This window comes from Neofelis nebulosa, chromosome 8 (assembly GCF_028018385.1).
Source record: "Neofelis nebulosa isolate mNeoNeb1 chromosome 8, mNeoNeb1.pri, whole genome shotgun sequence".
NCBI lineage: Eukaryota > Metazoa > Chordata > Mammalia > Carnivora > Felidae > Neofelis > Neofelis nebulosa.
The window spans coordinates 25,533,027-25,555,106 of NC_080789.1; the positions used below are offsets into that span (position 1 = coordinate 25,533,027).

The 22,080-nt window shown below is 37.6% G+C and overlaps 2 protein-coding genes across 7 annotated transcripts in view; one reads left to right on the plus strand and one right to left on the minus strand.

Moving 5' to 3' along the window:
• The window catches only part of METAP2 (methionyl aminopeptidase 2), a 29,131-nt gene extending 21,603 nt beyond the window's left edge, over window positions 1–7,528 (minus strand). The window contains exons 1-2 of one of the 2 annotated variants that reach the window (XM_058741758.1): window positions 7,290–7,528; window positions 5,386–5,490 (exon numbers count right to left, since the gene is read on the minus strand). In XM_058741758.1, coding sequence (XP_058597741.1) covers window positions 5,386–5,490; window positions 7,290–7,440 — 256 coding nt within the window. In that variant the 5' untranslated portion in view covers window positions 7,441–7,528. Of the gene's footprint in view, window positions 1–5,385; window positions 5,494–7,289 lie in introns of both variants that reach the window. The other variant, XM_058741757.1, reaches the window with a different exon arrangement.
• Window positions 7,435–22,080, plus strand: part of LOC131519062 (uncharacterized protein C3orf20 homolog) — a 189,313-nt gene continuing 174,667 nt past the window's right edge. For 3 of the 5 annotated variants that reach the window (XM_058741730.1, XM_058741733.1, XM_058741734.1), the window contains exon 1: window positions 18,312–18,741. The gene's annotated coding sequence lies outside the window, so the exon portion shown is untranslated. Of the gene's footprint in view, window positions 7,537–7,760; window positions 8,025–18,311; window positions 18,742–22,080 lie in introns of those variants that run through there. The other 2 variants (XM_058741732.1, XM_058741731.1) reach the window with 2 other exon arrangements.

Sequence of the window (22,080 nt, forward strand, 5' to 3'; positions counted from 1 at the left end):
GCATGAACGGGGGAGGGGCAGAGAGAGAGAGGGAGACACAGAATCGGAAACAGGCTCCAGGCTCCGAGCCATCAGCCCAGAGCCCGACGCGGGGCTCAAACTCACGGACCGCGAGATCGTGACCTGGCTGAAGTCGGACGCTTAACCGACTGCGCCACCCAGGCGCCCCTATATCCAGTTTTAAATACACCCTAAAAGTCCTTCCAGCTGTGTGATGTTAGGCAAATTATTTAGCCTCTCTCTACCATGGTTTCTTCATCTTGAAAATGAGGTAAGAAGAAGCTCCTCCTTTGATACTCATTCTTCTGAGACCAATGTTCAAGGTCTGTATTCGGTATGGAATAATAGCTACTGTTTATTGCCAGAAGGGTAGTAGAGCCTGGATCCGAACAGTCAACTATATATGCTTATACTTCCATGCATTATACCATGCCACAATTTATGTTTTTTTTAATGTTTATTTATTTTTGATTTTTGGTTTTTAAAATTTTTGATTTTAATGTTTATTTTTACGTTTTATGTTTTAACGTTTATTTATTGAGAGACAGACAGAATGCAAGCGGGGGAGGGGCAGAGAGAGGGAGACACAGAATTGGAAGCAGGCTCCAGGCTCTGAGCTGTCAGCACAGCACCCAACAAGGGGCTTAAACTCATGAACAGTGAGATCACAACCTGAGCTGAAGTCCGACGCTTAACTCACTGACCCACCCAGGTGCCCCACAACTTATGTTTTTGTAAGTCTTTCACAGCATCCCAGGATATTCTTAACAGGTATAGACTGTTCATATTTATTGCTGGATTAGCACTATGTCCAAATCAATTAACATTTGTTGAATGACAACTGGACATCCATATGCAAGAAAAAAAGGTACCTTAATTCTTACCTTCCACTATATACAAAAATGAATTCTAATGGATCACAGACCTAAACATAACAGCTAAAAATATATAAAATTTCTTGGGGTGGCTGGTTGGCTCAGTTGGTTCAATGTCCCAACTCCTGATTTTGGCTCAGGTCGTGATCTCATGGTCTATGAGTTCGAGCCCCACATCCGGCTCTGCACTGGCAGTGTGGAACCTGCTCAAAATTCTCTCTGCTCCATCTCTGCTCACCTGCATGCTATCTGTCTCTCAAAAATAAAGATTTAAAAAAAAAACAAAAAACAAACCTTTCCATTCTTTAAAATAAATAAATAAAAATAAAAATGTATAAAACTTCTTGAAGAGAACGTAAGAAAAAATCTTCATGACCCTAGAGACAGCAATTATTTAACTTTTTGGATGACACACAAAAAACATGACCCATAAATAAAATAAATGGGATTTCATCAAAATTAAAATCTTTTCTGCTGCAAACAATACTAACATGAAAGAAAATATTAAAACATTTATCAGATAAAGAATTTGTATCAAGAATAGAGAACTACTATAACTCAGTAAAACAAATAACTCAATTGAAAAATGGACAAAAGATGTGAACATTTCACCAAAGATATATGAAAGGCAAAAACATGAAAAGATGTTCAACATCATCAATCATTAGGGAAATGCAAGTTAAAACCACAATAACATACTACTACACACCTGTTAGAAAGCTAAAATTTAAAAATTAACAATACCAAATGCTTAAGAGATTCAAAGCACTTTGGAACTCTCAACCACTGCTGACCAGAAAGCAAAATGACACAGCTACTCTAAGTAACAGTTTGATAGTTTCTTATAAACATATACTTCCCATATGACCAGCAAACCTACTCCTAGGTATTTACTGAGGAGAAATGAAAATGTCTACACAAAGCCTTGTATACAAATGTTCACAATAACTTTATTCATAAGGCAAAAACTAGAAACAATCCAAATATCCATCAACTAGTAAGTGGATAAACGAATTTGGAATACTATTCAGCAATAAAAAGCAATGAACTACTGACACATATGCAACAACTGGATGACTCAGATTATCATGCTAAGGGAAATAAGCCAAACAAGCCACACACTACAATAATTCCATTTATATAATATTGTAGAAAAAACTACAGTAACAGAAAAATGTATCAAAGGTTTCAAGGGATCAGGGTATAGAGCAGAGAACAGACTTCAAGGGGTACAAGGGAACTTTTCTGTGGAGATGGAAATGTTAAATGAAAATGGTCTACATCTTGAGGTGCCTGGATGGCTCCATCGGTTAAGCAATCGACTCCGAATCAGGTGATAATCTCACAGCTCCTGAGTTTAAGCCCTGGTTCATGAGTTCAAGCCCTGCGTCAAGCTCTGTGCTGACAGCTCAGAGCCTGGAGGCTGCTTCACATTGTGTCTCCCTCTCTCTGACCCTCCCCTGCTTGCACTCTGTCTCTCTCTCTCTCTCTCTCTCACACAAAAATAAACAAACATTAAAAGAAAATGGTCTAGATCCTGGTTGTGGTAACACAGATGCATACATTTGTCAAAACTCACCAAACGATATACTTATCATTTTTATCTTTTTTTTTTTTTTTTTTTTTTTTTTTTTTTTTTTTTTTGAGAGAGAAAGAGTGTGAGCAGGGGAGGAACAGAGAGAGGGAGATACAGAATCCGAAGCAGGCTCCAGGCTCTGAACTGTCAGTACAGAGCCCGACACAGGGCTCGAACTCATGAACGGTGAGATCATGATCTGAGCCTAAGTCAGATGCTCAACCAACTGAGCCACCCAGGCGTCCCATCAAACGATTACTCATAAAGGGCAAATACACAGAACGTACAACATCATGAGTAAACCCTAATATAAACTATGGACTTTGCATAATAATGATATATCAATGTAGGTTCATCCACTGTCACAAATGCACCACTCCAGTGGGGGATGTTGATAATGGGAGAGGCTGTGCACGTGTAGTGGTAGGGGGTATATGGGAAATCTCTGTACCTTCTGCTTGATTTTGCTATGAACCCCAAGTAAAACTTCTCCAAAACAAAGTGTATTTTTTGAAAATGGTGAATATAGTCCTAGGCAAATTATACCTTAATAAACTTGACTTAGGGGACCCAGGTGGCTCAGTTGGTTAAAGGTCCAACTCTTGAGCTCTGTTTAGGTCTTGATCTCAAGGTCATGAGTTCAAGTCCTGCACTGGACTTAAATAGTTAAAATTTTTTTTAAAAAACCTAACTTAAAACTTTATTGAATTACTTCTAGAACATTGCCAATTGCCCATGGGACTAACTTTTCATACCAATACTCCAGTGTCAAATTAAACACATCTAAAATTAAACACAATACCTTCTCCTTTGCCTACAAATTCCCTCCTCCAATCCCCACCCACTCTCCCTCTCTACTTCACCATTTCAGTGAACAGCACCAACACTGTCACCCATGTTCAAACCTCTAGAATCTACTAATGCCTCTTCTTCCTTCTCCCCAGTTTGAAAGTCTCCTGCATCCTTTGAATTCTGCTTCCACAACCACTATTCTAATGAACCGTTCCTTTCTATTCTCATTTATGCCCACCAATTTAAATCATCATTAACACATGCCTAAGCTGTTAAGTGCCCTCCAAAATGATTTCCAAGCCTTTCCTGTATATTTCCTCTAGCAACCCTGCATATATATACAGATTAAATTACTTTTATAACATTCTTCTCTTTTCTTTAACATTTTATTTTATCAATGTGGGACTTAAAACTCACGACCCCGAGGACCAAGAGTCACATGCCTATGGCCTGAACCAGCCAGGCTCCCCTATAACATTCTTCTTTTAAAAATGCTCCAAGGCTCCTTCAACAAATCATCTCATATGGCTGGTCTGCACTATTCACTACATCTTGAATACATTCTCAGCATTGTTCTGCCCCAAAGTGGTCTCTTCTGTTTGGTTTCATTCACTCAAGTCCCACTCCTTCCAAAGAGTGTTCCTTCATCACTGAGCCCGCAATTCCATCTCCAAATTCCAATAAGCTTTCAGTGTATCTTTTCCGCTCTTTGTCTCTCCACCCCACTATCAGTTTTTCTTTAGTACAAAGATTCTGAAATACTTTCTATCCTCTCAAACAACTCTCACAATAGATAAGTAGTACTACTCTATTAATTGGTACTACTAATTAGTATGAATTAGTACTATTAATTCATTTCAATAATTACTATTATCGAAACAAATTAGGCAAACAATTCAATTAGAGAAAACCAATACTCCAAAAATTGTCTTTAAAACATTGATGATTTCCAATCCGACAATCAAACTTTTCTCCTTCAATGTCAAGAGATTCACACAACTTTGCAGAGGTGCAATGAAACAAGGAACACTCTTCAAGATTAACATTTTGATATTCTACACAGGCCTACAGCAATCTATTATATAACCTTGAATTTAACAGTTTCTTTCTTGCTAAGAGCTCAAAATATGTTCTTAATTTGAAGCACAAACCAAGGTAAAATGGACAAGAGATTTGCTTAAGGAAGAGCTAACTATTCCCTTGAACCTTGGCATATTTTCCACCAAATTTTGACTATAAGCTCCTTGAAGACATAGAGTTTATCTTTCTAAAGGAGAGACAACTACTCTGCCTTATCCTAACACAATAATTAAAGTACAGCAAGCTTTTGTGTTGCTAAGGATTCTAAGGCACAAGCCCAAGTTGGCAGTGCTTGAGGAAGAGCAGCAAGTCACAACGGTACAATTAAGAATGGGAAAGTCTCATCTCCCTTTCTGACAAAAAAGCCTGCAGAATAAGTTCTCTTAGCAAATACTGCCTCCACTGTCTTATTGATAACATCAATTGTTAGAATTCCAAGAGTTTTTGTCTTTAAAGAAATTTTATAGGACCAACATACGGCAAGAAGCTAGGGTTGGGAAATTTGTAATAGAGTTTAGAGGCACTCCATATAGTCTTTGAAAATAAAGAGAGGGAGCTTTCATACAGAGTAAAGGAATAGACTTGGAATCAGGTGCTAGGTTTGAAACTTTTGGTTCTACACATAGCTATGTCACACTGGGCAAATGACATAACTATTATTTCCTGAAAAGAGCACCTACTTTGCTTGGTTTTGTGAAGGTAAAATGAGAACACATGTGAAAGTATTCTAAGACATTGCCTTGTACATATTAGTTGCTCAATAAATGTTAGTTGAATAAACAGTCCTTTTATTTCATCTTGATACCCACTACTTGGTATTTTACCAAGTACATTTTTAAAAGTTGAGATCTGTGTTATTTGAGCAGTCATTCAACCTATCCCACTTTTTAAGAGTTACTTATAAATACCTTTTCTTTTTTATCTGTGATATTGAGGCTTTAATGTCAATTAATTAAGTACAACATCAGAGAATCACAAACTATACGGACACAAGCAGATTTTGTTTAAAGAATATCATATTTTCTTGCTTTTCTAACCACAAAAATCAAATTTACCATTTACCTTCATCGTCATCATCTCTTTCTTTCTCTTCCAATGCTTGTCTTTCCAATTGTCTTGCCACCTCATCAACTGAGGCTCCTGATTCTTTATCAGGTTCCTGTTGCCCTGCTGATCAAATATAACATAAGTCAAATCTAATAAAGATACTTTCCAATTTGAATATGTTCTAAGGATCCTGGAGAACACACAAGTCCTTTCCTGTCTGATAAGTATTCAGGAAACAAAAACAGAAACGTTATTGTGAACATAATCGAATTTACTTAACAAAAATCTGCCACATCTAAGTAGCATCGTCCATTCAATAAACTATCCATTACACCTTCTTTGTACTAGTAACTAAACAATAAAAGAAAATGTGAGTTGGTCCCTAGCCTTAAGTTGTTTCACTTTTTAAAGTACTTAACAATTTGACTACAGCAAACACTTTACTAACCAAACAGGTACTTAAGATAGGTAGTAAATGCTGAAGGTCTTAGCAAGAAGAGGATTTGTACAAGACACTGGGAACTTCAAAGCTTCATGAAGAAGTTGCCAAGCCAGGATGGGTAAAATCAAAACAAATAGGAAAAGATAATTCCATTACTAAAAAACCTAAATTCTTGAACAGCACAAGACCAGCTCCCCCCACCTCACCCAAGTGATTACAACAATCTAGCTGTAGGAGCAATAGCTGTGTGTATAAAGGGATAGTATTCCCACTTAGCACATACTGAAGTGATATTCTGGCTACTGTAGAGGGTTCATACTGAGAGATACAACTGCTAAAAATATATTAGGGTCAGTCTACTGAACACCTGAATGGACAAACTGAAGAGTTTGGATTTCATCCGAAAGCCAGGAACAGCCGACTTATGTCCAGGGATTAAACTTTCTCTCGAAGTGTCTCAGCACCCACAACTTTCCCTTTTCAACTCCCATTTAATCAAAATTTCATAAAGTTATAGATTAACCCTTTCCAACCTGCCTCAACTTCACCTTCATCACTTGTGGCCTCTCCATTGGTCCCTCAATCTTTGTGTGGCTGATTTTAGAAACAGGTACAACATTTTTTTCCCTAAAATGAAGGACCACGTACAACAAAAACACCGACTTCTCAAAATATTTTAAGTTCCTAACTCATAATGTAATCCAAGTGTAAACTTCCAGCTGTTTTCCTTACCTTACCAATGGATTTAAAGAAGTTCAATTCCAACCCACAGAATATTCTATCTGGACTGCCGGCAAATGGCATCATAATTCACACCTAAAAGGCTTGAAGCTTGGTGATGCTATGGGATGAGGCAGGTGAAAATTCGCACCACTACCATATATTCTGCAATTACTACTCAGTGACATGAGCGCGTGGGCAAACACACATACACACACACCCAGAAGTACAGCCCGCAACAAATATCCTTCTGTAAACCAGGAAGGTGGGGGGAGGCGCAGTCAAGTCACGAAGATTTGCCCACTCCTCTCCTATCCTTGACGAAAATATGCTCCAGGTTGCTTCAGCAAAGAGGCGACAGTCCGGGTCAGAACGGATTTTTGAGGAAGGCACACCGCGAGGCGGGTGGTAGAGCTGAGCCCTGTGCACAGCTTCAAGTTCGTTGCACGGTATGTATGGGTGGGAGCTGAGTTCTGGCAATTACAAGGGCCCAGCAACCCCAGAACTACCTCACCACACGCTGAAGCACCCTTTTCTCCCCCACCCCACCCCCACCAACTCTCTAGTCCCAGCTAAGGAGAAGCCGCCTCTCCCCGAGATTGGGAATCTGTAGTCCGATTTCAACACACACTCAGTCCTGGGAATCAGTCCAGTGCAGTGTTCCGAGTCCCCCAGTCTCTTGTCACCCCTGCCGGGCCTGGGCCGAGCCGTTCGGCAATCCCTGGCGGGGACTGGGAACATACAAAACTCCCTTTACCTGTGGCAGCCCCTTTACTCTTCTTCTTCTTCCGTCTTTTTTTCTTGGCTGCCTCCTCAGCCGTAGAGACAGCTCCCTCTTCTCTGTCGTCTGGATCCAGGTCGCCATTCAGGTGGCTCCCGGAGGACGCTGCCTCCTCCACACCCGCCATGTTGCCCGAGAGAGCGCGAGACAGTGAGACAGAGCGGCGAGGGCCCGCTCCTTCTTCACCCACCGACACGAGCGACGCCGGAAGCTGGTCTCGATGGTAGGAGCGCAGGGAATGCTGGGATGTCGGAGGACTCGACGGCGCGAATCGCGCGCGAAGGGGTGTTGGGCGAGGCTGCGGAGGAGCGCTGGACTGTGGCTGCTAAAGTGCTAGTGGCTGCCTCATACACCTTTTTTGTCCCGCGCCTTGGGCATTCCCCGGGCACATTGAATGCCTGTGCTTGCCCAGCCCTCAAGAGAGAGGGACGTCTGTGCTGAAACCGAAAAGTCATGTTAGTGGATTTATGAAGCGTGCCGAAAGCGAGAAGAGGGCCCCAAAATGTGTTCACTTGTACACCTTTTTTTTTTTTTAGGACTCAGAAGGACTGCGTTGTTTTTCACAGTTACAGTTCACGACGAGGCTGTCCAAGCACTTACGGTGATGAACCTGCAAAGGAGACTGAAGAGGCGTTTATTATTAGAGAAGGAAAGGGAAAACAGCGTTTCACGGAGGGAGTGATTAACCGCAGAGTGCTGCTAGGAAGTCAAGTAAGAGGACTGAAAAATGTCAGTTGTATATAGTAACATGGAAGACATTGGTGACCTTAGCAACAGCTACTTAGATAGTGAGAGATGGAAGGCGGACTCCAGAGAGTTGAGGAATGAGAGGGAGGTGAGGAAATAAGAGACTGTCCTCATCCTTCAAATTTCAGCTGAAATGCCACTCCCTCCGAGACTCTTCCTCGGTAATCTAAATCAGGCCCTGCTTTTACAACCTCTCGTTGAATTCTTAACCTTTCATGGCAATTTGTAATTACATAATATGTTTGGTAAATTGGTTTATGTCTGTCTCCCCAACTACCTTGGGCTCTGAAGAGAACACCCTGTGTATTTTGTGTTCTGTCACGAGCACCTACCTCTAAGCTAAAGCATAGTCTGAGCTCAGGAAATAGTCATTGTATCAATAGCACTTTAAAAGCTCCAAGTACTTTATTTTCTCATTTTATCCGCTTCTGAGTTGAGGAAATTAGAAAGTTTTGTGAACTGAGGTTACACAGCAAGTGAATAGAATCCAAACAGGCATCAGGCACCAAAAGTTTAATAATTCTGTATTCTGCCTTCTCAATTGAAATTTCAAATCAGTAAACATTTATTGATTGTAGGTTAGAAATAATTTTTCTTGATGGGCAATAAAAAATGAAGGACAGATCTGTACCCTCAAGAAAGTGCAGCATTCAGTGAGATAAAAATTTAACTAAATAAGAATAAAATACTACTTATGCTAATACTTAAGTCATTTATTAATTCTTTTCTATTCAAAGCTAATCTATCACAAAGGTGAAGAATTTTAAAACAGTCTAGAAGATATTCAGACTAGGGGCAAGGATGTGACTAAGCTCAGGAGAAATCAAAGCTCACCCTTTTGAGGTGCAAGGCTACTGCAGAAGATTTTTTAACATCCTTATAAGTAATACTGCTACGTCAAAATGCCTCCAAAATTTTTTTGTAAATCTTCCCGGTTTTTCTGTAAATTCTGGAAATACTTGTACTGTGGCTACTATCTCAGACCCAGTTGAGGAGACACAGGATCCTGGAGGACAGAAACTGTAGGGTTGATAAATGACTTTTCACAAAGGGGTGCTGGTATAGGTTGACAGAATTATCAACGTCAAAATAAAATTTGTTCACTTAAAAAAATAAGCTACTAAAATGCAATAAGACAAAATACTGTTTCTTTGTTGGAAAGGGATTGTACTCTACTTCTCCCCCTTTTTTTCCTGAAAAGAAGCAAGAAAACTAAACTTCAAGGTAGTTGTATAAAAACAATATATATCTCAACAGTATGGTAGTTGATATTTGTTGGATGATTGTTTTCCAGGAAATTCCAGAGTTTGGGATAACTGAGTAAGTACTTAAAATAATAGCCTGTTACACTCCTTATTTCCATCATTTTTCTTCATTTAGTTTCTCTACAAGAGGAAATTGAAAAGGATAAAGGAATGAGAAATGTTGAAATCTCAAAGAATCTAAGAGAACTAAGAATCTAAGTAAATAATGTAACTCAATACCAGTACAGGCTAAAATATTTTTCCTAGCTGGCTACATGAAGTAATTTTGTCTCAGATGGCTAGCTAGATAAGCAGATAAAAATGTATTTTTTCCTTAGGGAGATACTTTTCCATTTATAAAGTCAATGCATTATAATAAGACATATATTTTTTAAAGATTTTTAAGTAATCTCTATACCTAACATGGGGCTCAAACTCACAACCTTGAAGTCAAGATTCACATGGTCTACTGACTGAGCCATCCAGGTGCCTGGATACAATAACACATATTTATTATTTTGTCCAGAAATGTATTTTTTGCTAAGAAAAACCTCAATTCAAAAAATGGACATTTTTAGCCCCAGTCTTACTTTTTATTTTGAAGTCCTTGATAGTGGTATGGCTTTGGACAAGTCACTTAATTTCTCCAAATTGCACTTCTCTTACTTGTGTTAACTAACATTAACATTAGCATACGTTTCCTTATTTCTAAAATGAGTATAATAATAGTACTATATAGAATATGGAAATTAAATTTCAATATGGAGAGAAAGCACTCATGGTAGCACAGTGTCTTACACAATAGTGATAAATGTTAGCTAACTTTACTGTTAGTAAGCCATGCTCCTAAAAATTTTACATTTGTCTGGATCATTTGATGGCCTAGATATCCTAAGGCACTCTTATGTTTTATTGACCTCTGGCAATGGGTTAGCAAGAAATATATTAGGAAAAAAATTGAGAAGGCTTGATTTCTTAATGTTAAGGGTAAGGATATTTTTTTCATATCTTTATGTTTAAAACGTGATACAACTCTTTAAAAATCTATAGATGACACGGCATATACATGCATATGCCATGTTTGTGTGTATATATATATATATTTTATATATACACACACATATATATAAAATATATATATTTTATATATACACACACATATATATAAAATATATATATATTTTATGTATACACACACATATATATAAAATATACATATATTTTATATATACACACACATATATAAAATATACATATTTTTTATATATACACACACATATATATAAAATATACATATTTTTTATATATACACACACATATATATAAAATATATATATATTTTATATACACACACACATATATATAAAATATATATATATTTTATATACACACACACATATATATAAAATATATATATATTTTATATACACACACACATATATATAAAATATATATATATTTTATATATACACACACATATATATAAAATATATATATTTTATATATATATATATATATATATATACACACACACACATGCCAGTCTCCAAGTACAGTCACATAGAGGTTAGGGCTTCAACATGTGAATTTGGGGGGGGGGGAACAAAATTCAGATCATAACACAGACATTGCCAAATGCCTTCTTATAGAAGGGTGCAGGGAGTTATTCCCAGCTGAGAGCCACTGGCATAAAGGCATGAAAGAATATGGAATGTTTATGGTAAGTTCTTGCTGAAGAGTAAATTACAACTAGATTGTAAAGGGCCTTTTATGTTACCTTAGAGGATAGCTTGTATTGTAAGGCCTGAAGGTGATATGTCACAGGGATGTTTAAAGTTTATTATTTTAGAAAAAAGTCTAAAATAGAAGGCCATAATAGACATGTCAATAACATGTAAATAAAATGATTACTATGTGCCATTAAAAGCCAGAAAAGGATATGCATGTAGATTATACGGATAAATTTAAATGGTTATGTAACACAGAGATTTTTCAAGCTAGCTAAAGATCACTGTGATGGCAGTCTAAATTCTAGAGCAATGGTTGCCATCCAATAAACGGTTTCATTTAAAAAGCCAAATAGGGGTCGGCTAAGTGTCTGACTCTTGATTTCTGCTTAGGTCACGATCTCATGGTTTGTGAGATCAAGCCCGTCAGGATGTGCACTCAGAGCACAGAGCCTGGTTGGCATTCTCCTTCTTCCCTCTCCCTCTGGCCCTCCCTGGCTCACACACTTGCTCTTTCTCACGCTCTCTCAAAATAAATAAACTTAAAAAATAACATAAAAAGGCAAATATATTTAAAGAACTGTTTTCAACGAGGGTATGGTACTTTCTATTTTTTGAAGTTGAATAGTCTTTTAAATTACTATGAAATGGTAGTGAGAGTAGATGATGTTGGGTTTTGTGCCCCGACAAAATTTTTAAAAAAAGAAAACCATACTATGTCAGTTCTCAAAACCATTTTTTAGACTTTTCTGAACAGTGAGATCTCTAAGTCTAATGGCCTCTATTCTAAAGAAAACATTGGAAATGACAGAACCTTGTAGTAGAGGAGACTTGCTAAGATGTTACTGTTGATAACAGTATTGATAAGAACTTACAGAAGGCTGTTGAGGGGCCAGAGAGGAGAGGTTGGATTGCAGAAACATTTTGAACATAGATTTAAAAGAACTTAATGGTCCATTAAATGTGAAGAGGTAGAAGTTTAGGATCACACCCAGGTTTCTGGCTTGGGTTCCTGGGTGGATAGTGGTACCACTCTCTGAGATAGGGAATAAAGGAGGAGGAGGAGGTTTTGTAGGAGTTGGAGGCGAAGATAAGCATTAGGCATTTTAAGTTTGAGATGCCTGTAGAGCATCCAGACAAAGATATCTAGTAGTCAGTTAGAAATATGGGTCTGGAGATATAGACATGTGAGTTATTAGGACTTGGGTAGAAGGCTATGAATGAGGTAATTCAGGGAGAAGAGAACAGGACCCAAAACAACCACCCAGAAGGACACTAATGTTTGAGGATTTTGTTTACAACAAACAAGAGTGGAAAATTCTGTTAAAAAAAGTACAAAGAAATAATAGGACAAGAAGGAGAAAATGCTTTAGAGAATAATCACATAGAAATAAGGAGAAAAAAAGGGTTTACAGAATAAAAGTTTGGTCAACTATATCAACTGCTGAAGAAAGATTAAGTAGTATGAAGTCTCAAACTAGAGCATTGATTTTAGCTATCAGGAGGCTACTGGTAACTTTAGTGACAGCAATTTTGTTAGCACCAAAAGAGGGATCCTCACAAGAGATTGGGATGCACTATCCTGAATGCCAGCTCAAAGAGCAAAGGATCCTTTATCGCAAACTTACTTTATTAGTGACTCTTGCAGTGTTCTCCTCTTTTGTTCTAGAGAGAGTGTTTCTTGAAATTACATGTGGCTCTGTTGCCACGTACTCTGGTATAATTCCTTTCCTATTTTAGTTCTGTCCAACAACATCCTAGGTTACCTTTTGTCTTCAAACATATTATCTCTTTTTGTAACTGGAGAATAGATACTTAATAATAGAACTTTACCTTCCCCATAATCTCTATGTAGCATCCATGTATTTAGGCTGAACTTTGGGAAAGACATATATGGTTCCAAGAAATATTCCTATGGCCAAAATGTCAGGAGTATCATTACCTACATAGAAGTTTCAGGTGTTTATTAGTCAGGGATACATAGGAATCAATATTAAGAGTTCATAAACGAAAGATAAAAACTACATGAAATACTGGAGGGCAAATGAGAGTACCATTCATAGACTCCCTCTTCCCATCTCTCCTGATCATGGTTCCCTACTACTTGTAAAAGAAGTGAGGGTTATTTTAGTGTTGAAGATCAAGGTGGGCTGAGTTGAACTAGGAGTGAATGAGGTTGTAATGAGCCCTCATGATTAGGATTAGTATTCTTATAAAAGCGGCTCCAAAGAGGTCCCTTGCCCCTTCCACTATGTGAGGACACAGCTGTCTATAAACCAGGAAGCTGGACCTCACCAGACACAGAATCAGACAACTTGAAATTGTCTTATTTGGTTGATTTTGATTTTTTTTTTTCTCTTTTGCTTCAGTTTGGATGGTTTCATTGCTTTGCCTTCAAGGTCACTTTTATAGTGTCTAATTCCGATGAAGCTTATCTGGTTACCTTTTCATTTCAAATACTATTTTCTTCAGTTCTAGAATTTCCATTTTGTTCTTTTTTTATAGTTTCCATTTCTCTATTGAGATTTTCTATTTGTTGTCTTACTACATTTATGTTTTCCTTTAAATATTTAAACACATAATAGCTACTTTTAAGTCCTTATCCCCTATTTTCATCATCTCTTTCATTTCTGAGTTTACAATTTTTTCTCCTGGTCGAGAGTCACATTTTCCAATTCTCATGTCTTGTGATTTGCTATCTTAGGCTAGAAACTACAGACACTACTCTGAAAGACTTTTATTCTCTTTCATGATGGAGTATTGAATATTGCTAAAATAGTTAATTTACTTGCATCTCAGTGTGATACTTTCAAGGTTTGTTTTTAAGTTTTGTTTTTAGAGCTAGAGTACCCCTTACTCTAGGACACCAGTGTTCAATACAAAATCCACTAACCACATAGGGCTATTAAATAATTGAAATGTGACTAGTCAAAATCGAAGTGTGCTGTAAGTGTAAAATGAACACTGAATTTCAAAGACTTAATATGAAAAAGATTGTAAACTATCTCATTAATAATTTTCTGTGTTGAAATGATCATTTTTGGACATATTGGGTAAAATATTTTATTTACATTAATTTTGTTTACTTTTTTACTTTTTTTCCAAGAGGTTACTAGAAAAAGTTTAAATAACGTTTATGTCATTATATTTCTCATGAAGTATGCTACTGTAGTGCTAGTTTAACCCCATTCATAAAACCTAGGCTTTCTGGGATTTCTACTAAATTTCTCGGATAGTTAAATAGACCTTTCCACTGTGGTTGGTTGGAACACCAACATCTCCCATTCCTGTTCAACCTCTGATCATTGTTCAACCCATAGTTTCTCCACAGTTCTCTTCCTAATAGTTGCCCTTTGCCTAGTCTTGCAGAGTCTTTTCCTGTGCAGACTTCTCTGTGCAACTTCCTTCTCAATGATATCTGGTCTCCATCTCCTCAGCTCAGATACACCACCATGCTTTATTTGGCCTTTCCAGTGGAAAGTGCCCCCAGACAAAAGCCACTGCAATCCTGAAGCTTGTTCATTTGTTTCTCTTTTGTAGGGATAATAGTTCTGTGTTTCCTATTGATCAATGTCTAAAAACATTTATTTTGCCTAGTTTGATGGTTGTTTTTGGTGGAAAGTCTTATATCCAGTATCAGTTGCTTTATCATGATTGAAAGTAGAATTCTTTATTATGATCTTTCATTTTCATGTTGGACATTTTCCTTACATGTCTGACGGGTGTTGCTTACGTGTTCGTATTTTACAATAATGCAGTGGGAGAACTGTGATTTCTATGTCCATGGGCAGAGCTTTGCCAACTGGGAAGTTTTGCTTTAATGTGAATGGATGAAAAAACTAACCATAGACATTGGATGCCTGTAATGGACACTGTTGGAAGTCTACCCAGAATTCATTTTCGTTTTTTCCTTGCTAACATAACCCTGCTTTTGGTCAGTTGTCTTTGCCTAACCATGTGCCTGACCAGATGAATGTATCCTCTAGGGTACACCCTGATTGGGCTAAGCTAATACACAACAATTCTGATCCTTCCTGTGACTTGTTTAGGAAGGACATGTGTCACAATTTTGGTCAATGAGACATGAAGAAAAACCATTGAATGGTAGAAGATATTTGTAAATGATATATTAAATAAGGGACTAATATCCAAAATATATAAAGAACTATACAACTCAACACCAAAAAAACAAACAATCCGATTAAGAAATAGAGGATCTGAATAGATATTTTCCCAAAGCAGATACACAGGTGGTCAACAGACACATGAAAAGATGCTCAACATCACTAATATCAAGAAAATGCAAATCAAAACCGCAATGAAATACTACCTTACACCTATCAGAATTGCTAAAATAAAAAACACAATAAAAAACAAGTGTTGGCAAGGTTGTGGAGAAAAAGGAACTCTCCTGCACTGTTTGTGGGAATGTAAACTGATACAACCACTGTGGGAAACAGTATGGAGGATCCCCAAAAAATTAAAAATAGAAATACCATATGATCCAGTAATTCCCCTACTGGGTATTTACCCAAAGAAAATGAAAATACCAATTCAAAAAGATGTATACACCCTTATGTTTATTGCAGTAGTATTTAAAATAGCCAAGATAGGGGCGCCTGGGTGGCGCAGTCGGTTAAGGGTCCGACTTCAGCCAGGTCACGATCTCGTGGTCTGTGAGTTCGAGCCCCGCGTCAGGCTCTGGGCCGATGGCTCGGAGCCTGGAGCCTGTTTCCGATTCTGTGTCTCCCTCTCTCTCTGCCCCTCCCCCGTTCATGCTCTGTCTCTCTCTGTCCCAAAAGTAAATAAAAATAAAATAAAATAAAATAAAATAAAATAAAATAAAATAGCCAAGATATGTGGCACAAAAACAGACACTCAGATCAATGGAACAGAACAGAGAACCCAGAAATCGACCGATAAATGTATGGCCAACTAATCTTTGACAAAGCAGGAAAGAACATCCAATGGAATAAAGACAGTCTCTTCAGCAAATGGTCCTGGGAAGACTGGACCACTTTCTTAAACCTTACAAAAAAATAAACTCAAAATGGATGAAAGACCTATTTGTAAGACAGGAAACCATAAAAATCCTGAAGGAGAAAGGTAAAAACCTCGTTGATCTCGGCCACAGCACTTCTTACTCAACATGTCTCCAAAGGCAAGGGAAACAAAAGCAAAACTGAAGTATTGGGACCTCATCAACATAAAAAGCTTCTGCACAGAGAAGGAAACAATCAGCAAAACAGTATGGAAAGGAATGGGAGAAGATATTTGCAAATGACATATCACATAAAGGGTTAGTATCCAAAATCTATAAAGAATTTATCAAACTCAACACCCAAAAAACAAATAATCCAGTGAAGAAATGGGCAAAAGACATGAATAGACACTTCTCCAAAGAAGACATCCAGATGGCCAACCAACACATGAAAAAATGCTCCACATCACTCATCATTAGGGAAATACAAATAAAAACCATATTGGATACCACCTCACACCTGTCAGAATGACTAACATTAACAACTCAGGCAACAACAGATGTTGGTGAGGATGTGGAGAAAGAGGATCTCTTTTGCATTGCTGGTGGGAATGCAAGCTGGTGCAGTCACTCTGGAAAATAGTATGAAGATTCCTCAAAAAAATTAAAAATAGAACTACCCTATGACCCAGCAATTGTACTACTAAGTATTTATCCAAAGGATACAGGTGTGCTATTTCGAAGGGGCACATGCACCCCAATGTTAATAGCAGTGCTATCAACAATAGCCAAAGTATAGAAAGAGCCCAGATGTCCATCGGCAGATGAATGGATAAAGAAAATGCGGTATATATATACAATGGAGTATTACTTGGCAATCACAAAGAATGAAGTCTTGCCATTTGCAACTACGTGGATGGAACTGGAGGGTATTATGCTATGTGAAATTAGTCAGTCAGAGAAAGACAAATATCATATGACTTCACTCATATGAGGACTTTAAGACACAGAACAGTTGAACACAAGGTAAGGGAAGCAAAAATAATATAAAAACAGGGAGGGGGACAAAACATAAATGACTCTTAAATATAGAGAACAAGCAAAGGGTTGCTATAGGGGTTGTGAGAGGGGGTGATGGGCTAAATGGGTAAGGGGCATTAAAGAATCTACACCTGAAATCTTTGTTGTACTATATGGTAACTAACTTGGATGTAAATTTTAAAATTAAATAATTAACTAAAAAAAAGTGATGTTAAAAAATAAATAAAATAGCCAAGATATGGAAGCAACCTAAATGTTTATTGACATATGTGTATACACACACACACACACACACACACACACACACACATACACATGCAGTGGAATGTGATGCAGCCACAAAAAGGATGAGATCTTGCCATTTGCAACAACATGGATGGACCTGGAGGATATTAAACTAAGCGAAATAAGTCAGACTGAGAAAAAGAAATACCATATGATTTCACTCATATGTAGAATCTAAAAAACAAAGCAAATGAATAAACAGAACAAACTGAAGGTTGCCAGAGGGAAGGCGGGTGGAAGGAATGGCCAAAATGGGTGAAGAGGAGTGGGAGATACAGGCTTCCAGTTATGAAATGAATCAGTCCTGGGAATGAAAGGTATAGCAGCACATGGCTGGCTTGATCACTGGAGCATGCAATTCTTGATCTTGAGGTTGTAAGTTCAAGTCTCAATCGGAAGTAGAGATTACTTAAAAATAAAATCTTTAAAAAATTTAAAAAAATAAAAGGGTACAGTATAGGGAATACATATTGTCAATGATATTGTAATAGCATTGTATGGTGACAGATGGCAGCTACACTTGTGGTGAGCACAGCATAATGTATAAAGATGTTGAATCACTATGTTGTACGCCTAGAAGTAATGTAACATTGTCAGCTATACTCAAAAAAAATTTTTTTAAGTTTATTTACTTATTAGAGAAAGAGAGAAAAAGAGGAGAGAGAATCCCAAGCAGGCTCTGTCATATGATATGTCATATGTCATATGAATAATGCTACTATGTTGTTAGTGCAGAGCCTGAGGCATGGCTTGAACCCGCGAACTGCAAGATCACTACCTGAGCTGAAACCAGGAGTCGGACACTTAACTGACTGAGCCACCCGGGTGCCTCTCAAAAAAAATTTTAATATAAATATATAGTAAATAAATAAATAAAATTTTTAAAAAGAGAAACCCATTGAGAACATCTGGAAAATGTTTCCTAAGTTAAAAAAAAAAACAAAAGAAAATATGGTCCCTTCTTTTAGGTGTTTTCAAAGCTGAAAATGATCCTTGGGGATGAAATCTGAAGAACACAGAACAGAAAGATGGGATGATGCTGGATCCTTGGTGATGTCATTCAGCCACTGAATTGGAATCCATAGGCTACTTATTCTACCTCCAAACATATGAGATATCATATTTCTGTGTTGTTAAATTTCTGGTAATTATAAATAAAGACATTCTAACTTTATACAAATTCCAGAATGTAGACGACTTGGTGCTCAACTGGCTCTCTTAATCCAGAAATTCCAAGTTTACATTTCCAGTGACTGAGGATGACCAAAATAAAAGACATGAATGGAATCAGTTGGTCTTGAAGTTCTGAACGGAACTCTGGTACAAAGTTATTTTGGAGTCAGAACCAACAGATCTCTACTATTCCTTGGGTCTGAAAATTGCAGCAACTGGTGAGACAGAAGGTTGGTACTTTTTAAGGCACTCATATTTTTGAGGGCTTGAACTTTGGAATTTGATATCTTTAGGTTGTTATGGATAGAAGTTGGAACTGGCAGAGACTTTTGGGTACTCTTTTTTTAAAAACGGTAATTTACGTGTCACAAATTCATCATTTTAAGGGTATAATTCTGTAGTTTTTAATATATTACTACTGCTATTTAATTATAGAATATTTTTCATCCATCAATAGACATTTATGTTGTTGCTATTTTTTAGCTATTATGAATAATGCTACTATGAACATTCCTGTACAAGTTTTGGTGTGGACATATATGTTTTCATTTCTCTTGGATATATATCTAGGAGTACAAGTGCTGAGTCATATGGGATAATTCTATGTTCAACATTTTGACGAACTACCAGACTATTTTCAAAAGCAACTGTGGCATTATACAGTCCTACCAGCTATGTATTAGGTTTCTAATTTCTCCATATGTTGTCAACACTTATTATTGTCTTTTTTTAAATTATAATCATCCCAATAGGTATGTAGTGGTTTTGATTGTAATTTAGCTAATTACTAATGATGGTGAGCATCTTTTCATGTGTTATGGGCTATTTGCATATATTCTTTAGAGAAATGTTTTTCCAAATCTTTGGTCCATTTTTAAATTGAGTCATTCATCTTTTGTCTTTTTGTTGAATTTAAGAGTTCTTTATATAGTCTAGATACTAGATTCTTATTACATAGGGTATGCTTTGCAATTATTTTTCCCATTCTCTGATTCATTTTGATTTTTTAGAGTTTGTTTTGAGAGAGAGAGAGAGCACATGTATGCATAGGAGGGACAAAGAGAGGGGGGAGAGAGAATCCCAAGCAGACTCCACACTATCAGAGCAGAGCCAGTGTGGGGTGAGATGATGACCTGAGCTGAAATTAGGAGTCAGATACTTAATCTACTGAGCCACCCAGGCACCACTTGAATTGATGTTTGTATATGGTGTGATGTAGGGATCTAATTTCATTCTTTTGTATGTAGATAACCAGTTGTCTCATTACCATGTGCTGAAAAGACTATTCTTTCTTTCATTGAATTATTGTGGCACCTTTGCCAAAAATTAATTAACAATAGATGTGAGGGCTTATTTCTAGACTCAGTTCTAATTAATTGATCAACTGCAGTTGACCTTTGAACAACACTGGGGGTAAGGGCACTGACCCCCGACACAACTGAAAATCCACCTACAACTTTTTACTCCTCAAAGCTTAACTAATAGCCTACTATTGACCTGAAGCCTTATCAATAACATAAATAATTGATCAATACTTATTTTGTAGGTTGTATATATTATATACTATATTCTTACAATAAAGTAAGCTAGAGAAAAGAAAATGTTATTAAGAAAATCATAAGGAGAAAATACATTTATAAGGGCACCTGGGTAGCTAAGTTGGTTAAGCATCCGACTCTTGGTTTTGGCTCAGGTCATGATCTCACTGTTCATGAATTCGAGCCCCACATTGGTCTCTGTGCTGGCAGCATGGAGGCTGCTTGGGATTCTCTCTCTCTGCCCCTCCCCTGCTAGCTTGCTGTCTCTCAAAAATCAATAAATAAATGTTAAGAAAAAGAAGAAAAGGGGCGCCTGGGTGGCGCAGTCGGTTAAGCGTCCGACTTCAGCCAGGTCACAATCTCGCGGTCTGTGAGTTCGAGCCCCGCGTCAGGCTCTGGGCTGATGGCTCGGAGCCTGGAGCCTGTTTCCGATTCTGTGTCTCCCTCTCTCTCTGCCCCTCCCCCGTTCATGCTCTGTCTCTCTCTGTCCCAAAAATAAATTAAAAAAAAAAAAAAAAAAAAAAAGAAGAAAATACATTTATAGTACTATAAAATCTCTGCATTATAAGTAGACTCATACAGTTCAAACCCATGCTGTTCAAGGATCAACTGTAGCATGCTTGACCACAATTTGTGTTTTTATAAAGCAAATTAACTAATAATTATTAAATGAGAGAATGATCTCAGCATAGCATGGAATTTGTCATCCTCAAATTTTCATACTTGATTTTTCTAGTGAAAGGAGGCCACAGCAGAGGTAATAGAATTGTAACCTTTATTAAAAGGGTGGGAAAAGGCCTTCAGCTCAGCTGCGACACAGGCAAGAAATCTTTCAACGCTTAAAAAAAATAAAAAATAAAAAAATGAGCACTAGTACCCAGGATGCCTCCCCAGAAAGGTACTCTCTCACACTGTAGCAGGTTTCACTTCTCTCTGTGCATGCCTTAAAGCAACCCCACTGGCAAGGAGCTCTACTTCATCTACATTATTTCAGTACCCATCAGTTTGAATTTCTACTCTTAACATTTTAAAAAAAATATATCCCTGAAGCAGCTTCTGCTATAAGCGCCTGCCAGGGTCGTTTAAGTTTCTCCTCAGGTGCCAATTACTGGCGTGTGATTTTTTTGTGCTCTGGTTCCAAAGTAGCATGGATTTTAAGTGGTGCACCATAACCCTGTTTTTCCCATAAGCCCTATTATTTCTAGTGAAAAATATTGCAAGACATAAGGTTTTTCATGAATGTGCATAACATGTTACAACATAAATGCCTGTATTTTTACATTTTAACCGAGGATTTTTGAGATACTGGATTCACTTAAAGTAGAATCTTCAGCTACAGTGGCAGGACAATGAGATGGAGATGTGTAGATAAATAGTTTTGCTGTCCTTCAAATCTTCATTTTAAAGACATTCTCCTACTTAAAGGATGGGCTAATCCAATCTGGGCCTCTGAAATTTTTCTTTATTAATAATAGTAATAGCTAATGATCCTCAGTCCATCCCATTTCCCAGTCCATTGATGTTGTTGCTGCTACTCAGTCCTCCACCGTGTGCTCCTTCATCCTTCTACTACAAATCCATTAGGCCAGTTAGCTATGGTTTAGCCAGCCCCAGACTCCCCCCCACTGCCCCCAGTCACAAGTGGGTTTTCACAGCCTACTAGGTAAAATGTGTCCTCTTAGTCCATGCTTCCCAAACTTAGGCATTTTTCAGAATCACCTGGAGGGCTTGTTCAACCACCAGTTCTTAGATGCCACCTCTGGAGATTCTGATACACTATACATGAGGTCTGAGTGAGGATTGGCATTTCTAACAAGGTCCCAGGTGATCCTGAGGCCCCTCCTCCAGAGACCATATTTTGAATGGCATTGCTATAAATGGCCCTGTCATCAGCAGTGTTAATTATCTTAACCAGTTCCTTCCCTGTCAAACCTTTTTCCCTGGCCATTGCATTGGCACAGCCATTCACAACCAGGGGCAGTTTTGATCCCCAAGAGATATTTGACAATGTCAGGGAACACTTTTTGTTGC